The following is a 24,308-nucleotide window of genomic DNA, read 5'->3' on the forward strand; positions in this document are numbered from 1 at the left end:
TCCCAATGAGCCTCAAATGGCACAAATGGCACAGCTACATTAACACAACTGATTTGTACCACAAAAGTTCTGTTTGAGAAATAAGCAACCTCAGAAAGAGCAGTTGTTACAACCTAAATTATGGTATTTAACAATTTCATGATTTTAGAAGAGGTAAATGGAAAGAATTTCTCCTAAGTTTTCAGAGATATGCACTTCTTAGGGACTCATGCATATTTCAGCTGATAACTACACATCAAGTTGATCAAATGAATTAACTGATCAAATAAACAATTTCTATATATCTTTATTTTATGATAATAATCCCCCCCAAAGGCTTAAGAAATGCTCTTACGAGGTAAAATTTTCAAAGACACATTTGGCATATTAAATTCCGTATGTTTTTGTGGGAATATTTTGATGAGACTTAGACACTTAAATGACTGAATGCTATATTGGCTGTCCTAAAATCATCTGGTATCTTACCACTTAAGCCTTTGAATTTTCTCTCTGAACAAAAAGGTAATTTTACCACAAATCAATTCAGCACACTAAACCTCATTAGAGCTTCCAAATATTCAAATTCTAAACTGAGACCTGGTGTTATTGCTCCTGAATATTATTGTACTTCAGACATTTTCTTTTAGGAAGGCATTTCTTTCATGTTACTTAGAAATACAGACTTCTGTAATTATTCTTTCTAACTTGTCAACCATTATAGGAGACAACTCACAGAAATGTACAACATATTAAGTAAATCTGGCACTAGCTGTTTTCATACTGGCAGCAATTTATGTTGAAAATGACATAAATTCTGTCACCAGCTGTACAGAAATTCTAAATAAACTAATTTTTGTCCTGCTCTAATGCTGATTTAACAATCAGAAGACTTTTATATTTAAACCAAATGTTTAACTTTTTTATGACAGCTGACTACTTAACCACAATTTCCAGGGCTTAACAGCAGGAGCTAAGTTAACTCATTTCCTTCTGCACTTAACAAGAACTTGGTTGGGAAAAGACTGCCAAGACATTGCATTGCTGTGGAAAGAAACATTCAGCAGAACAGACAAACTGCAGGGAATATATATATTATACTGGTGATAAACAGTTTCAGAAAAAAAATACTCTCCGAGAAAAGATGCGGGAAAAGCAGAAAAGGTGAGATCTGAAGAGAGGAACTGAAGGACGAACATCAGCGTTAAGCAGACAGGGTAGGCTTCTTCACATCTCGGTGCTCTGCTAGCAGATGTTAATCCCCAGTGAATCATTCTCGTGGCCAATGCATATGGCAGAGAAAGAGCCAGGGTTGAGTGCAGGGGTGATAAAGCAGTCACTGACACTTTCAGCCACAGCAGATACTTTGGTAATTACAACAGTAAGCCTGTGTGATTTTCACAGAAGCAGAAACATCGATTCAGACAATTTTATGTCTCTCTGTGGCATCACAATAAATAGGAGCTGCATTTGGAATACAGTTGTCCCTTAAAAAGAAAGTTTCACTTCACTATAAACGTATTGTAATTAAATTGTTTACGTTGCAAGTGTTGTGATTTGGCTTCCATTAACCAAAAAGGCAACCTATACACCAATTATTCATATTAGTCCTTGGTGCTTACCCAGCATACTAGTCACTGGAAGTCCATCAGAAAGTCAGAAGGGCCAAAAGGTAAGTACTCAAGAAACAGAGAGTCTTGAGTACTAGATGACAAATTCAATTTGAAAGAAAGGTGACAGAAATCACCTGAAGAATTAGAAATCCATCTGAGGTAAACTGGTAGAATACGCGGCACAGGAACAATGGGTCTGTGGATAATGATGTTGAAATAATAACTAAGTGTCATAGAATTTTATAATGGGAAGTCATGGCTTCACTGAGAATCAAAAAGCACATAGAGAGCACTGACTTGGTCTGCACAACCTATGTGTATTGTCATAAAGGTTATGGTGATATCCTTCACCAAATGCTCTTAAAGAAAGTAAGTTTTCATGGCACAAGAAATAAATTAATCGCTTGGATTTAAAATAAGACTTTCCTGCAAGGAATTACTCCTGTCTTGACTGGAACTAGGGACTACTTACCAGGATTTAAGCAGGTGCTCTAGCAACTAAATACTTTGGATGGGTCCACGAGGCTTGCTTGCCCTGACGATTCTCAGATCTTAGAATAAAAGTAAGTTAGCAGCAAAGCTGTCAGCTTGACTGGTGGGATAAACTGCAGAAATGATGCTACAGAATAATCTTGACGGTAGGCACACCTGCACTCTACTTAATTTTCAGCTTGACCAACACCTTTGAACTCTGTAAGGGACTTTGAGGGTGAGACAGCCAGTGGTTTGCGAACCTCAGCAGTAGCAATTTTTGACAGACATCTCAAGAGAGACTACGCAATTGTGGGCTCAGCATGGGTACTACTAACCCGACGTTTGGCCTGCGAAAGACTCGGTTACTGCAGGTGGCACCACTGACACTACAGACTTCACCCAAACAATCTTAGTGTCAGAGTCTACAAAGCACTGTAAAAATTTGTGCTGCTATAGCCATCTCTCCTTTCAATTGTGGACCTTCAATACTTCCTACTCTTCAGAGTTTGGTGGCTCTCTCCAAAGGAACACAGACACTTTGAGCGCAGCGTCATGCTGCAATGCATACATCACAGAACACACAGAGAAATCCTGCTTTAAGCATGAGCATGTGGGTTACCAACATATACCACAGAGATCCATGAAAAAAATTACCTCAACAAAATGTATTAGTATACCGTGTCAACTAGAAGCCCAAAAGACTGCAAATACAGCATTTTTAAAAAAAAAAACAAAACACAACAACTTTCATTTCAAGGAAAACGAGGAAAAGAAAGAAGAATATTAAGATAATCTAAGGATGAAGAAGTAAGATCAGGCTCAAAGAACAACACAGCCATAACAGCAATATTACAGCTCGAGGCTGACTGCAGTAGAGGCTACGATGTCACACTAACTTTATTCCATGCATCAGCATGATGGAGGGACGTGTGGCCAGAGTGCCCCATATAAGTACTGAAGAAGTTAAAAAAGGGAAAAATGTATGTTCATGGTTTTGTAATGAGTAAAAATCTAAAGATAGAATAGGCATGTAGACAATCATCCAAAGATAAGAGCTTGAAAATTTATTTCTAATACAAAGAGTGGAATGAGTAGAAAGAATGTTAGCAATGGAAATCCTTTCATTTCCCAAGAAGATGATAAAAGAAGTAAAAAAATAGCTTAAATATGATATACCTCTCTTAACATAACAATTTCTGCAGAATCCTATCCTGATCCCAGGTATGTCAATAGCTACAGAGTGGTCTGTGGGAATTTGATCCTATAAAATTAAAGTTTAAAGGGTTTCTGAGCCTCACAGGATCTTATCTTAAAATGCAAATAAAACCTCCCAATTATTCCACAGGGCCTCAAATGTACTTCTATACTGTACCAGAAATGCTAAGAAATCAATGAAAATTCAGCTTGCATAATTCAAACTGGAACATGTCTCTTACTTTATAAGCTTTATCCAACCTCAGATAAGCACAGTTAGACATAAAGCTTGAAACAATACCAACTGAGAAATAGTGAAGTGTGTGCTTCAACTTTTTTTTTTTTTTTTTTTCAAAAATTACAGTTCAGTTGTCTTATCTTTCTACATTGTAAGCATGAAAAAAACATTGCATCTGAATATGAACTTTCCTAACAGAATTGAAATACATTTTACATTCACTCCTGTGGTTAAAATGCCTTCAACAGGTTGAAAGAATTTAGATAATTTGTTTTAGAAAGAGATAAGGGTCTGACATTTAACCCAACCCCAGGTGCATGTGGTTTCTTAAAAAATGTCAAAAGGTCACATGATCTCAATGTATGAAGTCTGAAAAACAAAATCTAGCTCAGTGCCCTCACTGAAATAGTACAAAAATGTTAGAAATTATGATTATAAAAAAATAGAATTTAAAAAATATCAAACATAATTTGTATAAATATATATTTGCAGCTTACACTGTTGCACTTTATAATAATGTGATTTCAAATTGACTTAAATAAAAATAACTGGAAGGGTCTAGTATGCATAAAACTGTTGTTACAAAGCCAAGACCAAGGTTAGGTCTCCATGGCTGCTGTTCAACAAAGAACTTAAGCACGGGGATTGTTTCACTTCAGTAAGACTGTTTGCATATACTAAATTAGTTACTGGGTTAAACAGATAGATGAACCAAGGGCTGTTAAGAGTTTTACAGTTCAGAGCAACTAATGTACATGCACTTTGCATTTTTTAAATCTTTAAAAGCACTGCAAGAATGCTTAATTTTTTATTTTTTTTTTCAGTTTTACCATAAGAGTCTGTGGTTTGGTACTAAAAACTGGATTTTTTTAATTTTTAGTTCTTTAGCCTTTCCAGAATCCTTAGGGTGGAACCGAAATGATTGTGTAAAAATTTGAATTTTTTTTTTTTTTAAGATAATCATCTTATTAAAAATCCATTTCCCCCTGTATTCAACTATGATTTACGTTTAATTTTAGTTAAGTTTATCTAGGCTTTAAAATTCTTAAACAAACCATTACTGCCAGATTTAGGATCTGTTATTAAAATATATTTCATAACAACCCAAATTAAAAAGTTCTGATGGAACTTAAGAAAATTAACTTACCTTGCTGAGCTAAAGTGGATCTCAGCATTCCACTTTTGGACCAGATTTTCACTTGGCCATCTTCACCAACTGTAAAATTATCACAGAAATCACCAACTTACATGCAATAATAAGTCAAACAGACACGGCACTTGTATTTATCTAAGAAATGCTAGAGTTAAAGTAAGTCCAGGTCTTTTTACAGGTAAATATTGTTTACGTAGTCTTCCTAATATACTATCTATTTGCACATTAAGGAAAAAATATTTAAGACTACTATCAACAAGTCTCCTCCTCTCCTGAAAATCCCTATAGCGTTCTTATCTGAAGCTGCTCCTGGGAAGAGAAAGTCCATCGCTATTTAAGTATCCCAAGTTCTGTATTTTCTATTCAGCATTGCTAGTACTTTTCATCTATTTACAGTTCAATGGCCCAGAGGCTGATTAAATGAGTCTCTGAGGAGTCTGAAGAGAGTAGGAGCAGATTTTATGTATTAAACTGGAGTCTTCACAGTTGATAAATGGTGAAACTTAAGATAACTGAAGGCTCCATTTGGAAGGCTTAAGTTTTATAACATAACTGCATGTTACCAAGAAACTTCGTTTACTTATTAAAGATTAAGTTCTAATATACACATTATACAGCATAGTTATATATGCATTAAGAACACAGATTTCCTACTGCGCTATCATATTTAAAATGTACAGCTCTGGGCCTTCATTTAGGCCTCCCAGATTCAATTAATGAGGAAAAAGGTACACCCAGACACTTAATGCCATTCTTCCATTCAAAGGTAATTTGCTTACCAGATTTCAGGTTTTTATATCTGGCTGACGTAGCTTCTAAGTGTTTAAAAAGTGTAAGAAAAAAAAATTTAAAAATCTTATTTGTGCACTTTTGATACCATTAAAATACAGCCATAAATAATATTTCACATGATACAGTATCATCAATGATTCATTCTTCTTCAAAGTATAGTTGCGGTATAAGAGTAGTTGATCTTATCAGAGTACACTGCTTCAATGTGGTGATGAATTCCCATACTCCCCCTAAGTGTCACGCAGTCTTTCCAAAAATAAAAAATAATGAATAAATAAAAAAAGATTGAAAAGGCAATTTTGACTTTTTCTTTGGAGAAGTTCCTGAGGTAAATCTGTCTTTAAAAAGAACAGTATTTCTATCCCTCTGGGATTTCAGAGGAACATGCCAGACAGAGTTCCTTGAAGCAGCATTTTAGAGTCACACTGAGTCTGGAAATGAGCAGATCCAAAATTATCTTCAGTACTTCTGGACTGAGTTGGAATTTGTCCAAAGAAATCAGCTGTGCCAGATCAACAGGAGGCTGTAGAAAATTCTGACACCAACAGATATCCCATGAAGGAGAAGTCTACCACAGGAAATTTAATTTGCTTCCCCTTAATATAAAGATACAAGTTTTTGACAAAAATGCCAAAAGCAACTAATTACCAAAAGATTTAGGACAAAAATACACGTAGAGTTGCAGACACCAGGAGATGACTCTCCCAGCCTCAATAGAGAAGAGTTACACTGCTCCTGGATCTACACCACTCTTAATAATTAGGAAAGAGAAGCACAGGAACGTTCAAGATATTCATGAGGCCTCAGTACACTTTGCTGGCTAAAAAACATAAATGTCATGTGCAGGGATGGAAATGTACCAACTTAGCAACCTTTTTTGTAACAGATAAGAAAAAAAAAAAAAAAACAGAACATTCACAAAAGCATCTAAGCACTCTGATATTAAAACCATTTACTTGAAAGTAAATAGGATAACATCTAACAAATAAGGATCACTAAAAAAGATAAATGTTTTTACTAGATCTTTAATTAAAATAGACAACATTCTTCTAAAACAGCATCAATCAAACAGTGCAAAATGAAATTCTATTAAACAAGGTGATAATGACCCAAGTGATAATGAAGACCAAAAAAAAGTAACTTATTAAAGCTAACTTCATCTATATTGTTGATTTTGTTTCCATTTTTCCATCTTTTTATGAGAACTTCAAGCTAGACCACTGCGCGAACGCTTAATAGACTCAGTTTTGTTCATTCAAATTCAATGTAACTACAACATAAACTATGAAATTTAGAAGTACATCATCTAAACATGTCAGACTAAATTACTTCTCCAAAACATTCTATTGTATTTATCCCATAAAGTACTCACATTCTACACATTTATAAATTTTGTTTAATTCTGTATTTTTGTACCCGTCCGTTTTGTCATGGCTTTATTTTGAAAGAGCTCAAGCTCTTCTGTTATTTTAGTTTTCAAACCACTTTGTTACTTTAAGAATGCTTACCTGTAACCAGTGCTGTTCCTTCGTAATTCCACCTTCCTGCAAGTACAGCTCCACAGTGTGCTTCTACACTTTTCTCTACTCTTCCTAACTTTGAAATCAAGTGGAATTTCCCTAAATAAAAGTTCAAGATTCAGATTCAAACAGTATATCTAATGTGTGACTTGGTATTTACAACTGTTAACACACACAAAACAAGACAAGAAACAAACAAGAAAAAAAAGAACAAAACATGCAATTATGTTGTTCACAGCCCAAACAAATGAGCTCATGCAGAAGAACTACTTGTAAACTAGCTATAATGTTGCCTTTTTTTTTTTCCCTTTTCTTTTTGGTAAGTATAATCTTTGCTTTGCCTATTCATTTTTCTTATGTCCCTCTAAAGTTTGCATGTTTCTCTGGGGACACCACTGCCTGAAGTTATTTCATTGTCTGAAAGCTAACAGAGGTATATACACTGCAGCCCACGAGAGTCCTTGTGTTTTCTTTTTTAAGATCTGAAAAATCGCTCAACACCAAAAGGATAATGGAAAAGCTAGAACAATCTGACCATCGGTGAGTGCGTTGCTCTGAGGAAGTATTACTGCTTGCATTATAGAGCTGTTATGGAAATTCACAGAAGCCAAAAACAAAGCTATTAATGATTTCAACAGAAGCATGAGGAAGTCTTTCTTTCCAAACGAGGGATGTTGCTTAAATCCAGGAAGATCAAATTTAAACTGGACCAAAGAGCAGACAAAGGAGGACTTGGAAACATGTGGCAGGACAAACGCATGGCTTAGAATAGTTCAGTGATTCAAATTAACTACTTCAAACCAAAACTCTTTTTAAATTATTTTATCTGATCTGCCAGACAGTGAGCCACTACAACAGTTTCCAGAGTGACCACAACTCTTTGAGATACACCGTACAGAGAGACCTCACACTAAATGTGTGCAAATGCTCCCACCACCCAAGATGGGATAATTTTTCCATTAATATATGGAAACATGAATTATAAAAGAGGCCACACCTGATGAGCCAGAACCAGAAACTAAGTACCTGACTGTTTCAGTAAAGGACCACATTATCAAGACCAGTATGTGCATGCAGGTGATAACAAAGTTAACTATGAACTACATAGAAGGTAAAAACTCATGACACCACTGCACTACATGCACATTCACATCACCAAGTTGCCAAGATGGCAAAATTTAAGTGGTCTGCACTGCCAGAAGTCTGAATCAACTGTTATTGTGTTCTGGTTTCCCGTGTTTTATTTTGCACTTCAGTTTAAAAAACAAACAAAACCAACCAGCCAAACAAACAACAAATACTTGAAAACAAATCCAGACTAAAACCAAAGAAAAAGCATTCTGGTAGGTCTGTCAGTAAATAACCATGAAACATATATCAGGGCTCTCCGTAGTATTATTCAAATGAATACAATTACATTTTGTCTTCATTTTACTTTTAAGTACATAAACAAAAAGGCACAATCATCCAGCCAAATCTTGCCAATGCAAGATTTCCAAGCAAAAGATTTTTAACACTGAAGAAAAAGAATGGTTTGTATAAATCAGTTTATTTGAAAAGAACATTTAAAATATTATATACAATTATACATTTTTGCTTTTCTTTATCACTTATATTCATATCTACCAGAGTACTCTGAACACTGAGTTAATTCCACTTTTTTCTGAATTCACAGAAATAATTTTATTACTAAGACCACATCTTCCTCATTCAATTAATTTTTGGTTTCCTAAAGCTTTCAGTACTGATATTCTACATTTAATACATTATGCTATTTTATAATTATATTAAATATATTTTATAATTATTGCATCAGTTATTTTCTAGAACACCTCTCAGGTCTGAGATTCTAATTTTTTGTGTATAAGCAATAACTGGACTCACAGGAATGGATAAATGCTATTTTTTCCAATTAAATTGTCAAAAGGGCCTTGTTTGGTTTTAAAATTATACCTTAAAAAACATGTTTTATGTTCTGATCACCTGTCTTTTTCGATGCATAGCGTACTTGTCCAATCGGTAGCCAAGACCTTTTTCATTGCAGAATACTTAAACCTCATCTGATCATAGGACTAGGAATATTCTCATGTCATCCCTTACAGTATTCATCATTAAGTGGCCGAGCTCTTCATAGCCATTATGAAGATATTTCACTAATTTCCCTTGGGGTGGGGGGGAAGCTTTGCAAATCAGGAGCTAACACACACAGAAATGTAACTCAAAGGCGTTCATCAACTTTCAGTATCCAATCTGAAACGTTCAGAATTATTTTTTTAAGGATACAAAGAGTTCTAGGGCATTTCATATATTGAATCCATAAGACCTCAATACTTGTGTAAGCAAACCCCTCAACACGTAAAAGAAAACACGAATTAAAATGAAAGAAAAGACAGTTGGCAAGAAACTGAATATTTCAGTTCAGGTCACATTATCAGGAAAACAATGGGCCATGTCACAGAGTACAGGATAAAATCCTGTTATACAGGGAAACGTTCAACTCATCTCCCAGTATTTTGCATCCTTTGCCGCTCCAGAAGCTTCCTCTACTAAGTAAGCTCTACTTACACAAGGCATCTTTCAAATAGGGAAACAGTAAATTGTAGCCTAGCAGGAAAGAATACAGTTTCATACAAAAGCAGGTCCACCTTAGGCACTAAGATAGAATTCATCTGGAAAAATTGTGGTCGTGCATTTAAAAACTGTATCAGAATCCTTATGTGGAACAGGGCCAAATCAAGTTTTCATGGATATTGTCTTTACTTCTGCAATTTCTTTATTTTTCCAACATGTGAATTTACAACTGATGACAGTCAAATGATGTGACTCATTAGACACTGCTTTTCTCACTGCATTCACACATAGAGGTTGCTCCAAAGGCAACGTTTCAATAGATTTCTCTGCCTTCTGTTCTTCAACTTAACATTGAGGAAGTAGAAGCTTCCAAATTAGAACTTACTGCCTTATACACAATTAAGAAAGGGAAAATTTTAGCTGCGTGCTTGGAGCAGCAAGAAGTGATTCAACTTAATCTTACTTTATATCTCAGATTTGTAAAATACTGTTCCTTTATTTTTATTACATACTGAAGCCAGAAGCTGTCCTCAATCTTAAAGTGACTCTCCAGTTTTGGAGGAATTTCATGTGGGAGATTAGCAGCCTATTCAAATACGGAATATAAAACATGTATGTTTTGTTCATTACTCTTCATAGACTCTTAAATGGTTAAATTATCAGTATTATTAAAGTTGAAAAAATAGGTCTATTCACTTATGATTTGTGCTTAATATGCAGTTTAAAGTTGAACATATTCTTTGTTTTTGCAAAAAAGCAGCAAGAAAATCAATGTAAGTAGGAAGTAAAAGAACAATATCCCAGAAGAGACGCAACTCAGAAGAAAACCCAAGAGGATTAAATTTACATTTGCTCTAATTTCACAAACATCTGGAGTTCAACCAGGAATTAATGCAACCCTGTAAAGACATTATAATCCATTTCCATTGGATTCAGCAAATTTTCAGGAATCCTTATCAGAGATGAATTAGCTGTTGCAGGAAAATTCCAGGCTTGACACATAAGACATGCTATATAAGTAATAGTTAAACAGAATTTTAAATGTGAGGTTTTTAGAAAATAACAATTAAGGACCAAAACTTGTTCATGCACTTTTACAATGCAATAATTCACCTGCATATGCAAAAAAAAAAAAAAAAAAAAATTCTTTACAAGACAAGTTCTCTTTACTGAAAGTACTAAGTTACACTAGGAGATAAAAACTTGGAAATTTTCTACATTAAGTTTTTATCTCAATTTATTCTTTCATAAATTACGTTAGCACTGGCTTGTATTTCAATTTCACTGAAAAAAAAAAACAAACCAAAACCAACTATGATTTTTGGCAAATATAGTTCATGAACAGTTTTCCAGAAGTTGAGTGTTCAGGATGAATTTACCCATCAATGCTAAGAGCTTATCCCTTAGTCCTAACAACAGTTAACTAGGTAAAAAAATCCCTACAAGAAAAAAGATAAAGTACTAACTTGTGCAAGACAAAACCTGAAGATCTCAGGTTTTGTCATCTGTGATCTAATTATGGCAAAGATAACTCATTCCATAAGTAACATAACTCCATAAAACATCATTCCATAAGTCATTCCATAACTCATTCCATAAGCAACAGCAAACCAAATCAGCTTTTGTTGCTGGATTCCCTACAGCCTAAGAAGGGACCCCAGCTGAATCTTTCCCTATAGTGAGAGCAAACTTAACAACTCCTCCCTGAGTGAGAGCTCTGCAGCCCATGCCACAGCTGCCCCCTCAGTGGGCATTTTTCCATCATAATGTTGCTTCTTTCCATCAAACCCACCAAGGAGCTCCAAAGTTACTGATTACCTGCCAGCCAGCCCCCCTACAGCACCAGTTATGGAAGTCTCATTTCCTTAGAGAACAGAACTTAAAGGAAAAAAAAAAAAAGTTTCTAGGTCAGTTTCTTCATACAGTTTTGTTTACATTAGCCCTCTATAAACAAACAGGAATTTACTCTGTTCACTTAAACAGAAATTACATCCTATCTTCCTTCTGCACTATCACGTTATCTTCTTTCTGCGGAGTTATCTACTGCTCTACTTTGCACTGTGCTACGCTAGCAAAACAGTAGCATTCAAATTAACCACAGGAATAGCAGTAAAGGCCCCAGATGTCCAGAAGGAATGCAAGGGCTAAATACAAACTCTCACTGAACAATACAAAATTATCTAACAACCGATCACCGGACTGGCTAGAAGAACTAAAGGATGCGTCATCTTGGGAAATGGGGGAAGTTCACGGACTGCAGGCTTTGATCAGCCAATACCTATCCCAGCTACACCACCATTAGGATGATAAGCCTTAGGGGTGTGCTTAGAACTGGACAATTTGGAGGGCCTAGACTTTCATAAAAAGAAATATAAAAACCAAAAAACCCCAACCCACTGCAATAAAGTTGGCAATGATAGCCACAACAGTTTATGCTCTATGCAAGCAAGAAACAGCTGCATTAAAAGAAAGTGAAAGTTAATCAAGCTGATCTCCAAAAGCTGGACAATGATAGAATTGCTAGACTCTACAGTGCATATGAATTCTAACAGAGATATAACTACATAATCACTTACATGTTTCACAGAATTTTTTTGTCATTCAGTAATCTTTTTTTTTTGTTTTTTTTAACAGTTATGGAGGAGATGGCATTTTTCCTGACCTTCCCCTCACTATGTCTCATGGCTGAAATCTTTATAAAGTACTTCAATATTAGCTAGAATCAGGATGACAACTTTAGGTTAGACAAAAAAAGTCTGGTGAAAGTGACAAGCAAATGAACACAAAATTCTTATCGAGGAAAACACAGATTAACATTAAGGGACCGGTTTAGAATTTGTCAGTCACACACAAGTAAAATCTTGACCAGCCAGAAAAATCATCTGTTAAGCTGCAAGTACCCCTCACTTTAAGCCCATTGACTTATGTCACTTAAAGTAATCCAGCTTCTAGTAGTTAATTGCAAAGGTCCTAATGCATCCTGGAAAAGATTCTGGGGCCTACCTATACATGGTGCTATTCATGAATCTTTATTCCTAAACTGTAGCTCTTTGTTGTAGTTTCAGTTAATCCACTTACAGGAGAAGGCCAAGCATTCATACCTACTAGACATTACACTTAAGAACTGGTATCTTACATAATTTTGCACTGGGTTCACACATAGACTAAAGTACTTACAAACATACAGCTCCTGCAACATGCTAATTTCTGAACATTTCTTAAAAAAAAATTAAATCAACTTTCGACCTCTCTAAACATATCTGTGAATACGATTTATGTTTCCTTACATATCTTAGTGATATAAAAAGCAGAGAAAATTAAGAGAAAAATTGCATAGCGGAGTTTTAAAAGTCATGTTTTTCATGAAGGCACTAATAGCCTTTATATATTTCTTCAACCAACTGCCAAAGCATTATTCAAGCAGAACACGATATACTACCATACTATTTTAATAACACTGGAAAACTGACTGAATAAATTAAGAAGAGATCTGACTTATTACAGTTGTTCTTTTGCTCACTATTTACACTTACAATTTAGAACTTTACAGAAACAGGACATTAGAAATACAAATGTGAAAACTACGAAAGAAAAAGAAAGGAGGAAAAATCAAGGAATTAAGAGCAAGAGCTGACCTACTGAAACCCTCCATCCCCTGTTTATCACTGAACAGAAAAGAATACAAATCCCATGGAAATCAGTTCAGTGAATATTGATCACTGAGTGACATTCTGAAGAACATCTTTGTTTATGTAAATCTGGCCCCCTCAAAGCATAATATTAATTGATACAAATGAATCTTCCTTTCAGCTTTCACAAAAGCTTCCATTTCCACCTTAAGAGCTCTGTGAGCAATACTCCATTAAATTCAGCTGCCTAAAATTCACAGTAAAGTTCAGCACCAGGTATTGCAAAAATTACAGCTCTACTTAGTCAAACTTCTCTCCTCATCTTTCCTCCCCACATATATCTAGGAAGCACTAGGGACCCAAAAGATGTCCTGCTTTTGTTCCACAAGTTTAGTGCATTTAGGAAGTACTAAATATCTTGAAGAAATCTTGGCCTCCGCTCTGTGAACTGAGCTCTCAGCCCTCCTAATTTTTAAGTGCAACTATTGCCAGAAGCCAGGGAAATCTCCAAAATTTCATGCAAGGAATTAATTTCCTCTACCTTCTTCAAATACATGTTACCTCTCTCCATCTGTACAGAAAGGCATGCTGGACGTATCAGCTCCAGACTGCTAATGCCCAGTAACAAACCTTCTGTCCCAATCAAACTCACTGTGAAGCTAGCCAAAAGCCTACAATAAGTTTCCCTCACCAAAGAAAACACACTGGACCCACAGATTCAAAGTTCTGGCCAAAACATGGGCAGAAGTTAGCTGGAAAGTCTCCATCAGTCCCATTAAAACTATCAATAGGTCCCTGTGAAAGCTATCAACAGGGTCATGGGCAGATGGCCATTATTATCCTGATGGAAACTCTCTACAACAATTGACCATGATCTGTTCTGCCTGAAAAAGCTGGCAGAGATTTAGAGCAGCATATTGCTTTCAGTTCAGTGTTGAGAAACTCCCAACATTACCATTTGTGCAGGAATACAGCTTTACCACCAAGATCTTTGACCGCTGACAAAAGAATACAAACTGTTTAGTACGTTGATGCAATCTGCTTCTTTGTGGCACATAATTACTACTGGCAGTGGGATAATTTAATTTACTTTAACCTTCAACAGCATTATCAACTGAGTAAAACACAAAGGTATAAAAAGTTAGGATCAGCATAAGGACTGTCCAACTTCTGCAAGCAAGTCATACAGCTCTTCCCATCACCCGCATGCCAAGTTCTTGGATGTAATGCACAAAAGTACCAGAAATCATTCACAAACTAACACACGAACTCCATCAGCAAGTTCTTGCCAGTGGATTGTCAGCGAGGCAGTCCCAGTCTACACCAAAGACACGTTTCTTAGCAGAGCTTTTATTCCAACACAATTTTTGTAACAAGGTCAATGTAAACCAGCAGATTTTATAGAGGATCAACCCCTTTTTAAAACTGGTAGATTCAGGAAGAAACACTCTCATCCAAACTACAAGGTTTCCACGGGTTAGGTATTTTGTAACAGAACTAAAGGGCAGGGAAGGATATTCTGCTTTTCAACAGAAAAATTATTTTTACCATGGTTTTCCATATTTTGTTCAAACAAAGAATTAGATCAAGTAGAAGAGAGTCCAAATATTTTTCATTAAAGAAAAGGGATGAGGGAAGAAAAGAAAGGGGAAACGTGCACAGAAAAATCCTGATGGTATGGAACATAATCCCCATTACAGCACTGAGAAGAAAGGAGACAAAGCCTGACCTGAACAGTATGGGTTGTTTCAAAATAAATGTGAAATAATAATAACACAAATTACCTAAGATTTCTTCACTGAATTGGGGATATGAATATATCTGCCTTCATGCAGTAAGAATAATTTGACTGCGTGCAAGTCAGGCAAAATCAATTCCTAGTCTCTTTGGAGAGGAAGACAAAAAAACCCCAAGCAATCATCAAACCTTACTCCCACCTCCCTTTCACAAAACAGAATCCATACACTGGAATACAGTAGCTACTATATTGGATCATATAGTCTAGAATTAGTAAACTAGTATGCTGGACAAATAGGAGCATACTAGATATACATGTGTATATATACACCTGCCAGTACATATATACTGGCCATATATACTAGTCTTACATCTCTCACAACAGCCAGAACTAGATGCTTCAGAGGGATATTCAAGACTTCAGAGAAGCCAGACACAAGACATGCTCTTGTAACATGTCCAAGAAATGGACTACATTGATAGTAAACATCAGTTAAGCAATTTCAGTAACTCGGTCATCTTCAGTTATCATAACTATAAGTGATATAGTATCTATGTGGGCATGCAGTGCAGACATAAAGCTACTGTTTTATGAAACTGAAAAAAAAAAATGGTAGAAATTGACCCTACATTAAAAAAAAAAATATGTATCTGCTGTCAGAGATATGTTTGATAATGTTTTATTACAGAAAATTATAGTTATGCAATGTATTAAATTTGAAACAACTATTAATTTTACACCAGTGCAACTGGTATACAGGTATTTGAAATTGCTTTATTGCAGACTACTTAACTGCAAATAATTTCTCAGGTACTTGAGTGACATAAGCAGAAAGTGGTATGAAATTATAAATGTTTTAAACTGACTTACCATCAGAACTTGTTAGAACAAAGCTCTCAGCATGGGACTGCTTCTTCCCACCTACACTTCTGGGAAACCAGTGAAGATCTATGGGATAAATATCATCTGGAAGTTTCACCACTCGAGTAGTCTCACTAGTTAAAAGGTTCCATTTCATAATTTGGTGATCATCACTGCAGGAATATAGCTCGTCAGCTGTAGTCCATCCCACACAGCTAACTAATTCTTTATGTTTAATTAAATTAAGGAAGTCTGAAAATTTTAATTACTAAAAATAAGCTTACAAAATATCTCATCTCAGAGATACAGAACTGAAGGAATAGTACAGGAAGATTATTTTGATAAGATTCCGTGGAAAGTTTTATATAAGGAAAACGCACTTTTTCATTTTCTCTTTGCTCTTTTGCTTCACAAGAACAGCTGGTAGAAATTCAGCAAAAAATAAAACAGACTGTATTGTGTAAAAATATAATTCTTATTACGATGCATACTTACTGAAACACAGCTGAAATGTTGGGTTACACCTCTAAAAGGGTCTCGGTGCACAGTGCAAGTGCAAAACACCCAACTACCATTCAAATGTGTCAGTTTATTAACACCAGATCATATATAAATTGTTGACATACCTAATTTATTAGTAGGGGAATTACAATTTCGTTTATATCTGCTACATGCATGTCTTACTACGAGCAAGCAGATATGTTACTACTCCTATTTACACTCTGGGAAAGCTTTTAACTTATAACTACAAATAAGAAAGGAAAGAAAAACTCAAAACTTTCTAGCAAAACCCTGATAGCTTCTGAAGGGAAGGTATTATTCTAAGAGCGTTCAACATCTCTTAAAATGTTGCCCTTAAAGGCTGCACTGAATGGCAAGGTGAAGAAAATAAAAAGAAAAAAGCCATCTGCGATTTACACATATTTTACTATGACATTTATGATAAAGAAATTGTTTCTGGAAAAAAGGCTATTCAGAATTAACGTGCTTTTCTATGGTTTATTCTGAAACAAAGGATATGTTTTGGTTCCTTTAAAAGTGAAGTCTTCAGTCTCATTTCAGTTGTTCAGATGGAGCATTAAAAAAAGATACGTAGGTACGGTATAACTGTAATAAAACAAAATAAACACATATATAAGTAGCCAAAATTAAAAAGACACTAACACCAAAATAGACATTTTTGAAGTAAATAATATTACATTAGTACTGTGGCAAAATATGCAGCAAAATGGACCTCAGTTTTAAGGGAATTCTGTTTGTACGGTACTCAATGCCACAATTATCAGACCGCTTAGTATAAACACACTGGACAATTTTAAAGAACAAGCGATGCTAGAACATATTGCTGGAACATTATAGATTGAAACACTGAAGTTCTCTCATGCTGACATCTAGCCATGAAAGTAGCAAGGGAAAACCTGGAATTGCAAACTTTTCAAGGAACTTCGTGCTTAGCACTGTGAGAAAATTTAGAGGAAAAAGCCATACTACTAAAATAGTCCTGCCGTGACAAAATGATACAGCATCCTAGTCTTTCATCCTCCCCTATTTGTGATGTGCACGATACTTTACCATGACACAGTAATTCCATAAACAGTTCACTGGTGTTCCACCCTCTCATCCTCATCCCTCTTGAGGCAGCAAAAGCCTTTGTGTGTCTGTGCCTGGACAGCATAGAGGCACTGATCCAGGTTAAAACTTTTCAGTCTTCCAGGATGGAAAGAAGTGAGAGCAAGAGGGTGAGAGCAGAAGGTATACTCTGAGAAGACCATGATGATGAATAATGTGCCCTCCTAATCTTCTGGAATTTTCTTACTATAAAAATGACTGTGTCAAACGGTTACTATACAGAATTTAAGAAGCATTAAACAGATAATAGTCCTAAAATATGTAATTTTCTGTGCCCCAAAAATAAAATAAGTTATTTTCAACCCTACTTTACATTAATTGATAAACACACACAAGTTATTTTTATTTTTAAATAACTGTGTCTCTCATAGTTGAACATCTAATTTCCTTCTCCTACCCTTAGCCAAAAAACACACAGGGAATCTCATCATAGAGGCATTTAAAAGAGGCCTAAGTTTGTGTTAAACTTTCAAAGTAGCTTTTTAATCATGCCACCACTTCTGCGTGGTGGCAATGCTGTTGTCCAGCACCTGCATATACTTGTTCAGCAGACGCTGCAACACTTGCTGATGACAAGTTGCAGGGCTAGTCTCCTGTGCCACAAATTCTAAAACTAAATTCCCAAACAAAACCACGTCAGATTTGTACACAGCGAAGAAACAGAACGGTAGTAAAACAGTATTAAAGATTTATTCTTCACCTTAACATAAGCAACTCTCCTCTAACAGAATACCTCACATTTATTTGGATGCGTGGATCTTATTTGCTTCTATTTGCTGTGCACACCACATCTTGCTAAACCCACCTTTTCAGTTGCCGCTTGGTAGTTTTTAATTGTTTATTTCTCTCTTAGGGTTTCAGCAGGCATGTCGCTACTGTTGGCTTCCAGCTTGCACTCCCTCCCTGCTCCCCGTACACGGAGTCCTGTTATTCTCCTTTGAACGACAAGACCAGAACTTTATTATAATTTCTGAAAACGGCTTAAACACTCTTTAACGGCTTTAAACACCTAAAAGGCAGAATGCTCACCCTTATGTCCCACAGCTCACCTGCTGCCATCAACAGGTACATCCATCCTTACCCATCCTAGTACATTCACTACATACTACGCCGCACCAGCCCAACAGCAGGTTAGTTGACAGCATTTACTTGGAGTTTTAAAAAAGATGGGGCGATAACGAGGAGTTATTCTGTCACGAGGAGTTTGGCTGGGTTTCTCCCAGCCCCGCCGGTCCCGCTGCCCCACGGCTCCCCTCAGCCTTTTTCCCCTCCGGAGCTGCTGAACCAGGAGATGAGGATGAGAGAGGGCGGCGGGAGATTGAGCAAGAGCCGGAGGGCGAAGGGACAGACAGACGGCAGGGTGAAAAGGGAGGGCGGGGATGACGGCGGCGGGGCAGGAGCTCGCTCCTCACACCACCGCTGCCCACGGCCTCCCCGCCGTGAGGGAACCGCGGCTTTTCCCGCCCCCCTCAGCCTGAGGTGGATGGAGGTCCCCCGTCTCCCGAGGGGACAGCCTGGGGCACCGCACGGACAGCAAAGCCCGCTCCCCGCCCGTGCTAGCACCCCCTCTTCCCCTCACAGTTTCCCAAACGGCAGATTATTCCCCCCGGCCACCGCGGCACTTTCTCCAGGCGAGCCCCAGCGCCCGTTTTCCCTCAGCGCCGCCCGCAGCCCGGGGGGTCGCGGCTCCCCCGCCCTTACCTCGCCGCCTGGCCGTCCCCGGCCCCTCTCCCTCCCCTCAGCCCAGCCTACCTCCCACATACAGCCTCGGTGGGGGGGGGGGAAAGGCTGTCACGGCTCCCGACCCTCTCGCCCACCGCGGCGGTGACTCAGACCCGCAACTCCCCCGACGGCGAGGGGAGGGGGATCGCCATCGCCGCCGCCTCCTCCTCCTCCTTCTCCTTCTCCTCCCCAGCGCGCCTTTACCTGCGGCGGCAGCGGGACGGGGAGCGCAGAGCGGCGGGGACGGCTCCCTCAGCGGCCGGCTCCCAAGCCCCGGCGGCTTCCGCGCTAATCCCGCCTTCGTCCCCGTCCCCGCAGGAGCGGCAGGGCAAAGCGGCTCCGTCTCTATGGCTACTTCCCGCGAGACTTCTTCTTCTTCCTCCTCCTTCTCCTCCTCCTCGTCCCACCGCCACCTCACGGGCCCTCCCCGACCAGGTGACCAAGGCCCGGGGGCGTCACCGTTAATTAATACCTCTTTTAAAAGCGTCGTGTCCCCACAATTTTTATTTAATTTTTTAATTTTAATTTTTAATTTTTTTAAATAACAGCGCCCCTTCAGGCCCGCCGCTCCGGCCCTCACCGCCCGTCGCCCAAGCAACCAAGCGCCGCCCACTGACCTACTTCTAAAAATTAAAATAAATCCTTCCCGCGCGGGTGGGGGCTACCCTCAACCGTCAGCCTCTCTCCTGCCTCCCCCCTCCCCACCCCCCCAAAAAAGCGAGAGGGTTTATTTATTTTTACTTTTTTTTTTTTTTTTTTTTTATCCCGCCCAGCCCGTCCGCGCAGTAACGGAAAACAAGATGGCGCGGGAGCGGTTTTTTTTTTTTTTTTCTTTTTTTTTTTTTTTTTTTCCCTCCTTTCAAACCCGCGGGAGGCCGGCCCCCTCCTTTCCCAGCATGCCCCGCGCTTTTCTAACGAATTTCGGTTCGAGTTCGCCGTTTGGGCGCCATTTTCGAGTGTGGAAGCCGCCGAGCCGCGGCAGGAGCCGGAGCCGCCCGCTTTTAACCGCAACCCCGCAGCTTCGCTGGGGCCGGGCGCCGCCGGTCCTTGAAGGTAGCAGCTCGGCGGGCGGTGCGGGGTAGCTCGGCGGGCGGAGGCGCCGGTGCTTCGCCTCAGGGCAGGTGGAGTTCGGGGGGGGGGAGGGGGGGGCGGCGGCGTCCTCAGGACGCTTCGCCGGGCAGGGGGTGCTGAGGGGAAGGGCAGCGGGGCGACGGGCTCTGCCCCGCGCCTTATTCTTCCCCTTTCCTCCCCGTCCTGAGGGAGGGAAAGGCGGCGGCAGCCCCTCTCTCCGGGCCCGGGCGGCCGGGAAGGGGGGAGGGGGGTGTCTTCCTGAGGGGCCCGGGCTGCCCGGCGGCCGCTCCGTCCCCGCAGCGGTGGGGCACGGCGGCCGGCTTGTCCTTCCTGGCTGATGTCGGCAGGTGGGTTTGAGGAAGGGAGGAACGAGAGAGGGTCTTCTGCAGCCCAAGGGGAAGCCCGAAGTTTCCCGCTGTGGCCTTACGGACCTCTGGGGACCGTGAATCGGAGACCCACCTAGGACGGGGAAGGCCAGGAGTACGTTTAGGTGGCACAGAGGCCCGATTTTAATCTGCTTACAAAGCAGGGACCCTTCCGTAACTAGCTCTGCCTGCTGCTTTTATGCTTGAAGTACGAGAGAGAAATCCTAAGAAAGACCATAACGACTTGGAAAGACCGTGACAAGGGCGCAGTTGGACTCCTTAGATTAACGGATGTATTAAAAAAAAAAACAAACAAACAAACCCCAAATTTTTTCACTGATGGGGGTTATCGCTATCAAATTTAATCGGCTGTTAATAAGGAAGCCTCTCTGTCCGTCTCTGACTCTCCTTTTCGCCATCCCCGTAACAAAAACGGCACTTGGCAGGGGATCGCGGAGAGATGCTTTTAACAAACACCTTCGAGCTGACTCGGGGGAGGGGCTGGGCACGAATTTGTTAAATTTGTTAGAGAGTATGTGGCAGCTGATTTATCGCGATTTAAAAGCTGAGGTCAAGTAGTTATGCTTGTTCATTCTGTTGAAGTGTCTGGGGGGGAAGGGTTGGTAAGGTAAATAGGTCTATATTGCACAATTCTGTTGGAGTGGAGCAGTTTTGGAAAAAAAAATAAATAAATCTGGTACTTTGAGAGGCTGTAATTGTCTGAGACAGCCATTGCGGAACACTTCTGAACAGGGGCATAGACTCAAATTGCCTTAAAATGAGTTCTTTCTCTCGTTTCCCCCCCTCCCCCATTGTCCCAAATGAAGGACTCTCATGAGAGTGTGGGTTGGGGGTAGGTCTGAAAACGTCAAATGATTGGCACCAATTGTAAGATGACTTTCTAACCACGTCAGTTTTTTATCTTGTGAGAAGTAAACTTTCTCATGTCTGTTTTTCTGCGAGCTAACTTCGCCACTTGCTGCAATTTAAACTCTTCGGAGAGAGTTTTGCTCCTGCAGTCGTCGTTCTTCTCATCGGTTGCTTTCTATTTATGCTTTTTGGGAGCTGTGCTTAAGTGCCGGCTGATGGACTTTTGTAATGTTTCGTTCTTGATCAGTTTACTTTAACATCACAACTAGATTAAGGTATTTTGTTTTGCTTTCTCTGTTAAAAGCTAAATGCTGGCAGTAATGGTTGTGTTATCTTTTGTGAAATGAAGATGTTGATTTAAGCTGTTAAGAGTCAAGTCTTTGCTATAATTATGCAGGTCTTTTTGTTAGATATATCTATCTATTTATCCATATAAAATATATAGTCGGCATGGACTGTTGAAAGTAAAATGCGTGTCGGATCTGAAACGTGTATGTAAAGAGTGCTTATAGAAGACATATGGCTACTGAATTTGTTATTGCGAATGTGTCTTTAACTCTTTTGCCCCCAGCATCATGGTTGATTTCTCTGAGCATAGTAACTACATTGAACATGGCTGTATGAGTTTTCAGTAGGTAGATTCATGCTGTTTCTACAAATTCAGGTCGGTCCGTTGTTTTGAGGGGGTGATGTATTTTAAAATATATAATTATGAGGCTAAGCTTTAGATTTTGTTTCAAGTTCGGATTTTTGTCTTCAAAATACCTCTAGTCTTTAGTTTCTAAATTAGTCAAACATCTGGGCAAATGTGTAGGTATATTCCTTAGGGGATTGTAGTTCAATGCTTAGATCACAGGGTTTTCTTGTTTGTTAGCAAAGGAGATATATCCCTTCAGTAGTTTGATTGCTTGGAATGGAAGGGGAACAGCCAAGGGAGATCATGCCAAGCAGGAGCACCAAAACCTCTACAGCAGCTCATCGGAAAGGCAGAGAGCCCTTAGAGGAGTCCACCAGTGACATGGAAGTGGAAAATGAAGGTGACAGGCAGCTTGGTGAAGTACCTCCGCAAGGTAGGTCCAAATATTGTGGTTCTGATGGTGTGTAAACTTGATGTGATGGTGCCTGTTCAGCAACAAGGTTCAGTTGAATTTACCAACTGTTGCAGATAGGATTTGCTCTTTTCTCTTTTAGAAAGGAATATTGAAAGCCTTGACTCCTGGCAAGTTTAAACGGCTTTTGAAATGGTAGAGAGCTTGCAAAGAGTTAAAGTGTTTGGACCAGTAATTTAGTACAAGTGCAAAAGCAATTTGTAGACTTTCTCCTAATAAAGCCTATTTCATGTTCCTGATCTGTAACATTGTACTTAAGATTGTGGTACAACAGCAGGATTTTTCAAATTTATATGCAGCCAATGGTATGGGATTTCTTGGAATGGAATAAATGTCAAGTTTATTTACTTAACTCTTAAAATGATTTGGCTTGCTTTTTCATGAAGCAGTGTATTTTCTTGAGTTTCCTGAGTTGAGTTTTTGTTGAAAATGTCTGGAAAAACAGCAGTGTCTGTCTTGTTAGGTAGCCAGATAGGCAATTATTAAAGCAAGGTATTTGACAAATAGATTAATATGTTGAAATTGGTGGCAAACACTACTGTCTATTTGAAGAGAAAGTTGCTTGTAACTGTTGAAAAGCTGCTTTGCTTACAACTAGCTGATATCCAGGGGGCCAGTTTGTTTTCGTAACAAACTTCCTGTCTTTGCAGAGTAGTTGTGCTGTCATTACAGCTTTCAGAGCATTGTGCAGCGATCCCCAAATCTTGCAGAGTGACTTGTGAGCACGCTTGAAATGTGGCTTTGCACTTATTAATTAGAAAGACTTTGCCTGTTTCAGATTTGTAGGCTTATTGTGACGGTTGTAGCTATTGTAATTGCAGAGTGCCTATTAAAGTGTGTTAGAATAAGAATTACATAATGAAAGAAAAAACCCACTAGTGAATCGATGGGACATCTTAAGTATCTCTTTAAAAAGAGTTCAGTTTATGGAAAGAAGGATTTTAATTCCATTTAGCTCATTTTAGTAATTAGAGGCAAAAATATGGGTTTAGTTCATATAGAAATTATGTTTGCTTTTCCAGTTGAACATTCTAAACGGTGTCTAGTCATTGGGAGCTTATAGTCTTTTTTTTTTTCCTTTCTTTCTGTTTATTTTGGATGGTTTTTAGCAGTCTCAAATGAGGTGCTTGATAATCGAAGTTTAGAAGAGATTTTGGGTAGCATCTCTCCTCCCCCACCTCCAGCAATGACCAATGAAGCTGGTGCTCCTCGTCTCATGATAACTCATATTGTAAACCAGAACTTCAAATCCTATGCAGGGGAGCAAACTTTGGGACCTTTTCATAAGGTATCTTTCTTTTACCTTAAGCATTTTTTAAATTAAGGTAAGACTTCGCTATGCGATAGTGTTCCTTCCTGTAATTTTATGTTAGCTGATATCAAAATAACTGAAAAATATTTAAATTTTAGAATTACTTCTATAGTGATATTATAAATTTTCATTATTGGACAACAGAGAAAACAGTAAAGTGCAACTTTCTGATACTGTACAATTTTAATTTATCGGTAAACCTTAAAAAGCACACTTTTCTCTTTAATTCGCTTACTGGAGAACTTTTAGGGGTGTGTTTGAAGAATAAGAATATTTTTTAGTGCCCACAAGAGACTTACGTGGCTAATCATGAAACTTTCCTTGCGAACATGCTTGCTAAATGCAGTATCGCTTTGAGTTAGCAAGTTAAAATTTAGAAAGCTGAGTTGAGGTGTGGGTTTTTTTTTCTTAAATACGTTGTACTGCTTTACCTTTGGCAGTAAACAATAAGCTATCAAATAGTCTGCAGTT

At 38.7% G+C, this 24,308-nt stretch overlaps 2 protein-coding genes and 1 long non-coding RNA gene across 4 annotated transcripts in view; 1 reads left to right on the forward strand and 2 right to left on the reverse strand.

Moving 5' to 3' along the window:
- The window catches only part of IFT80 (intraflagellar transport 80), a 51,616-nt gene extending 35,767 nt beyond the window's left edge, over window positions 1–15,849 (reverse strand). The window contains exons 1-3 of the mRNA XM_082487362.1: window positions 15,769–15,849; window positions 6,949–7,059; window positions 4,643–4,711 (exon numbers count right to left, since the gene is read on the reverse strand). Of these exons, the coding sequence (XP_082343488.1) occupies window positions 4,643–4,670 (28 nt within the window). The 5' untranslated portion in view covers window positions 4,671–4,711; window positions 6,949–7,059; window positions 15,769–15,849. The remainder of the gene's footprint in view (window positions 1–4,642; window positions 4,712–6,948; window positions 7,060–15,768) is intronic.
- A 1,677-nt stretch (window positions 15,850–17,526) lies between these two features.
- Window positions 17,527–18,486, reverse strand: LOC309675111. Its single transcript, XR_014269452.1, has 3 exons — window positions 18,438–18,486; window positions 18,194–18,323; window positions 17,527–17,586 (listed from the first exon to the last, which is right to left on the reverse strand). It is a non-coding gene; the product is annotated as an uncharacterized lncRNA (long non-coding RNA).
- A 3,843-nt stretch (window positions 18,487–22,329) lies between these two features.
- The window catches only part of SMC4 (structural maintenance of chromosomes 4), a gene marked incomplete at its 5' end in the record, with an annotated part of 37,123 nt that continues 35,144 nt past the window's right edge, over window positions 22,330–24,308 (forward strand). The window contains 2 exons of one of the 2 annotated variants that reach the window (XM_082486990.1): window positions 22,330–22,486; window positions 23,635–23,813. In XM_082486990.1, coding sequence (XP_082343116.1) covers window positions 22,330–22,486; window positions 23,635–23,813 — 336 coding nt within the window. The remainder of the gene's footprint in view (window positions 22,487–23,634; window positions 23,814–24,308) is intronic. The other variant, XM_082486992.1, reaches the window with a different exon arrangement.

This window comes from Vanellus vanellus, assembly GCF_965231255.1.
Source record: "Vanellus vanellus genome assembly, chromosome: 8".
Classification (NCBI taxonomy): domain Eukaryota; kingdom Metazoa; phylum Chordata; class Aves; order Charadriiformes; family Charadriidae; genus Vanellus; species Vanellus vanellus.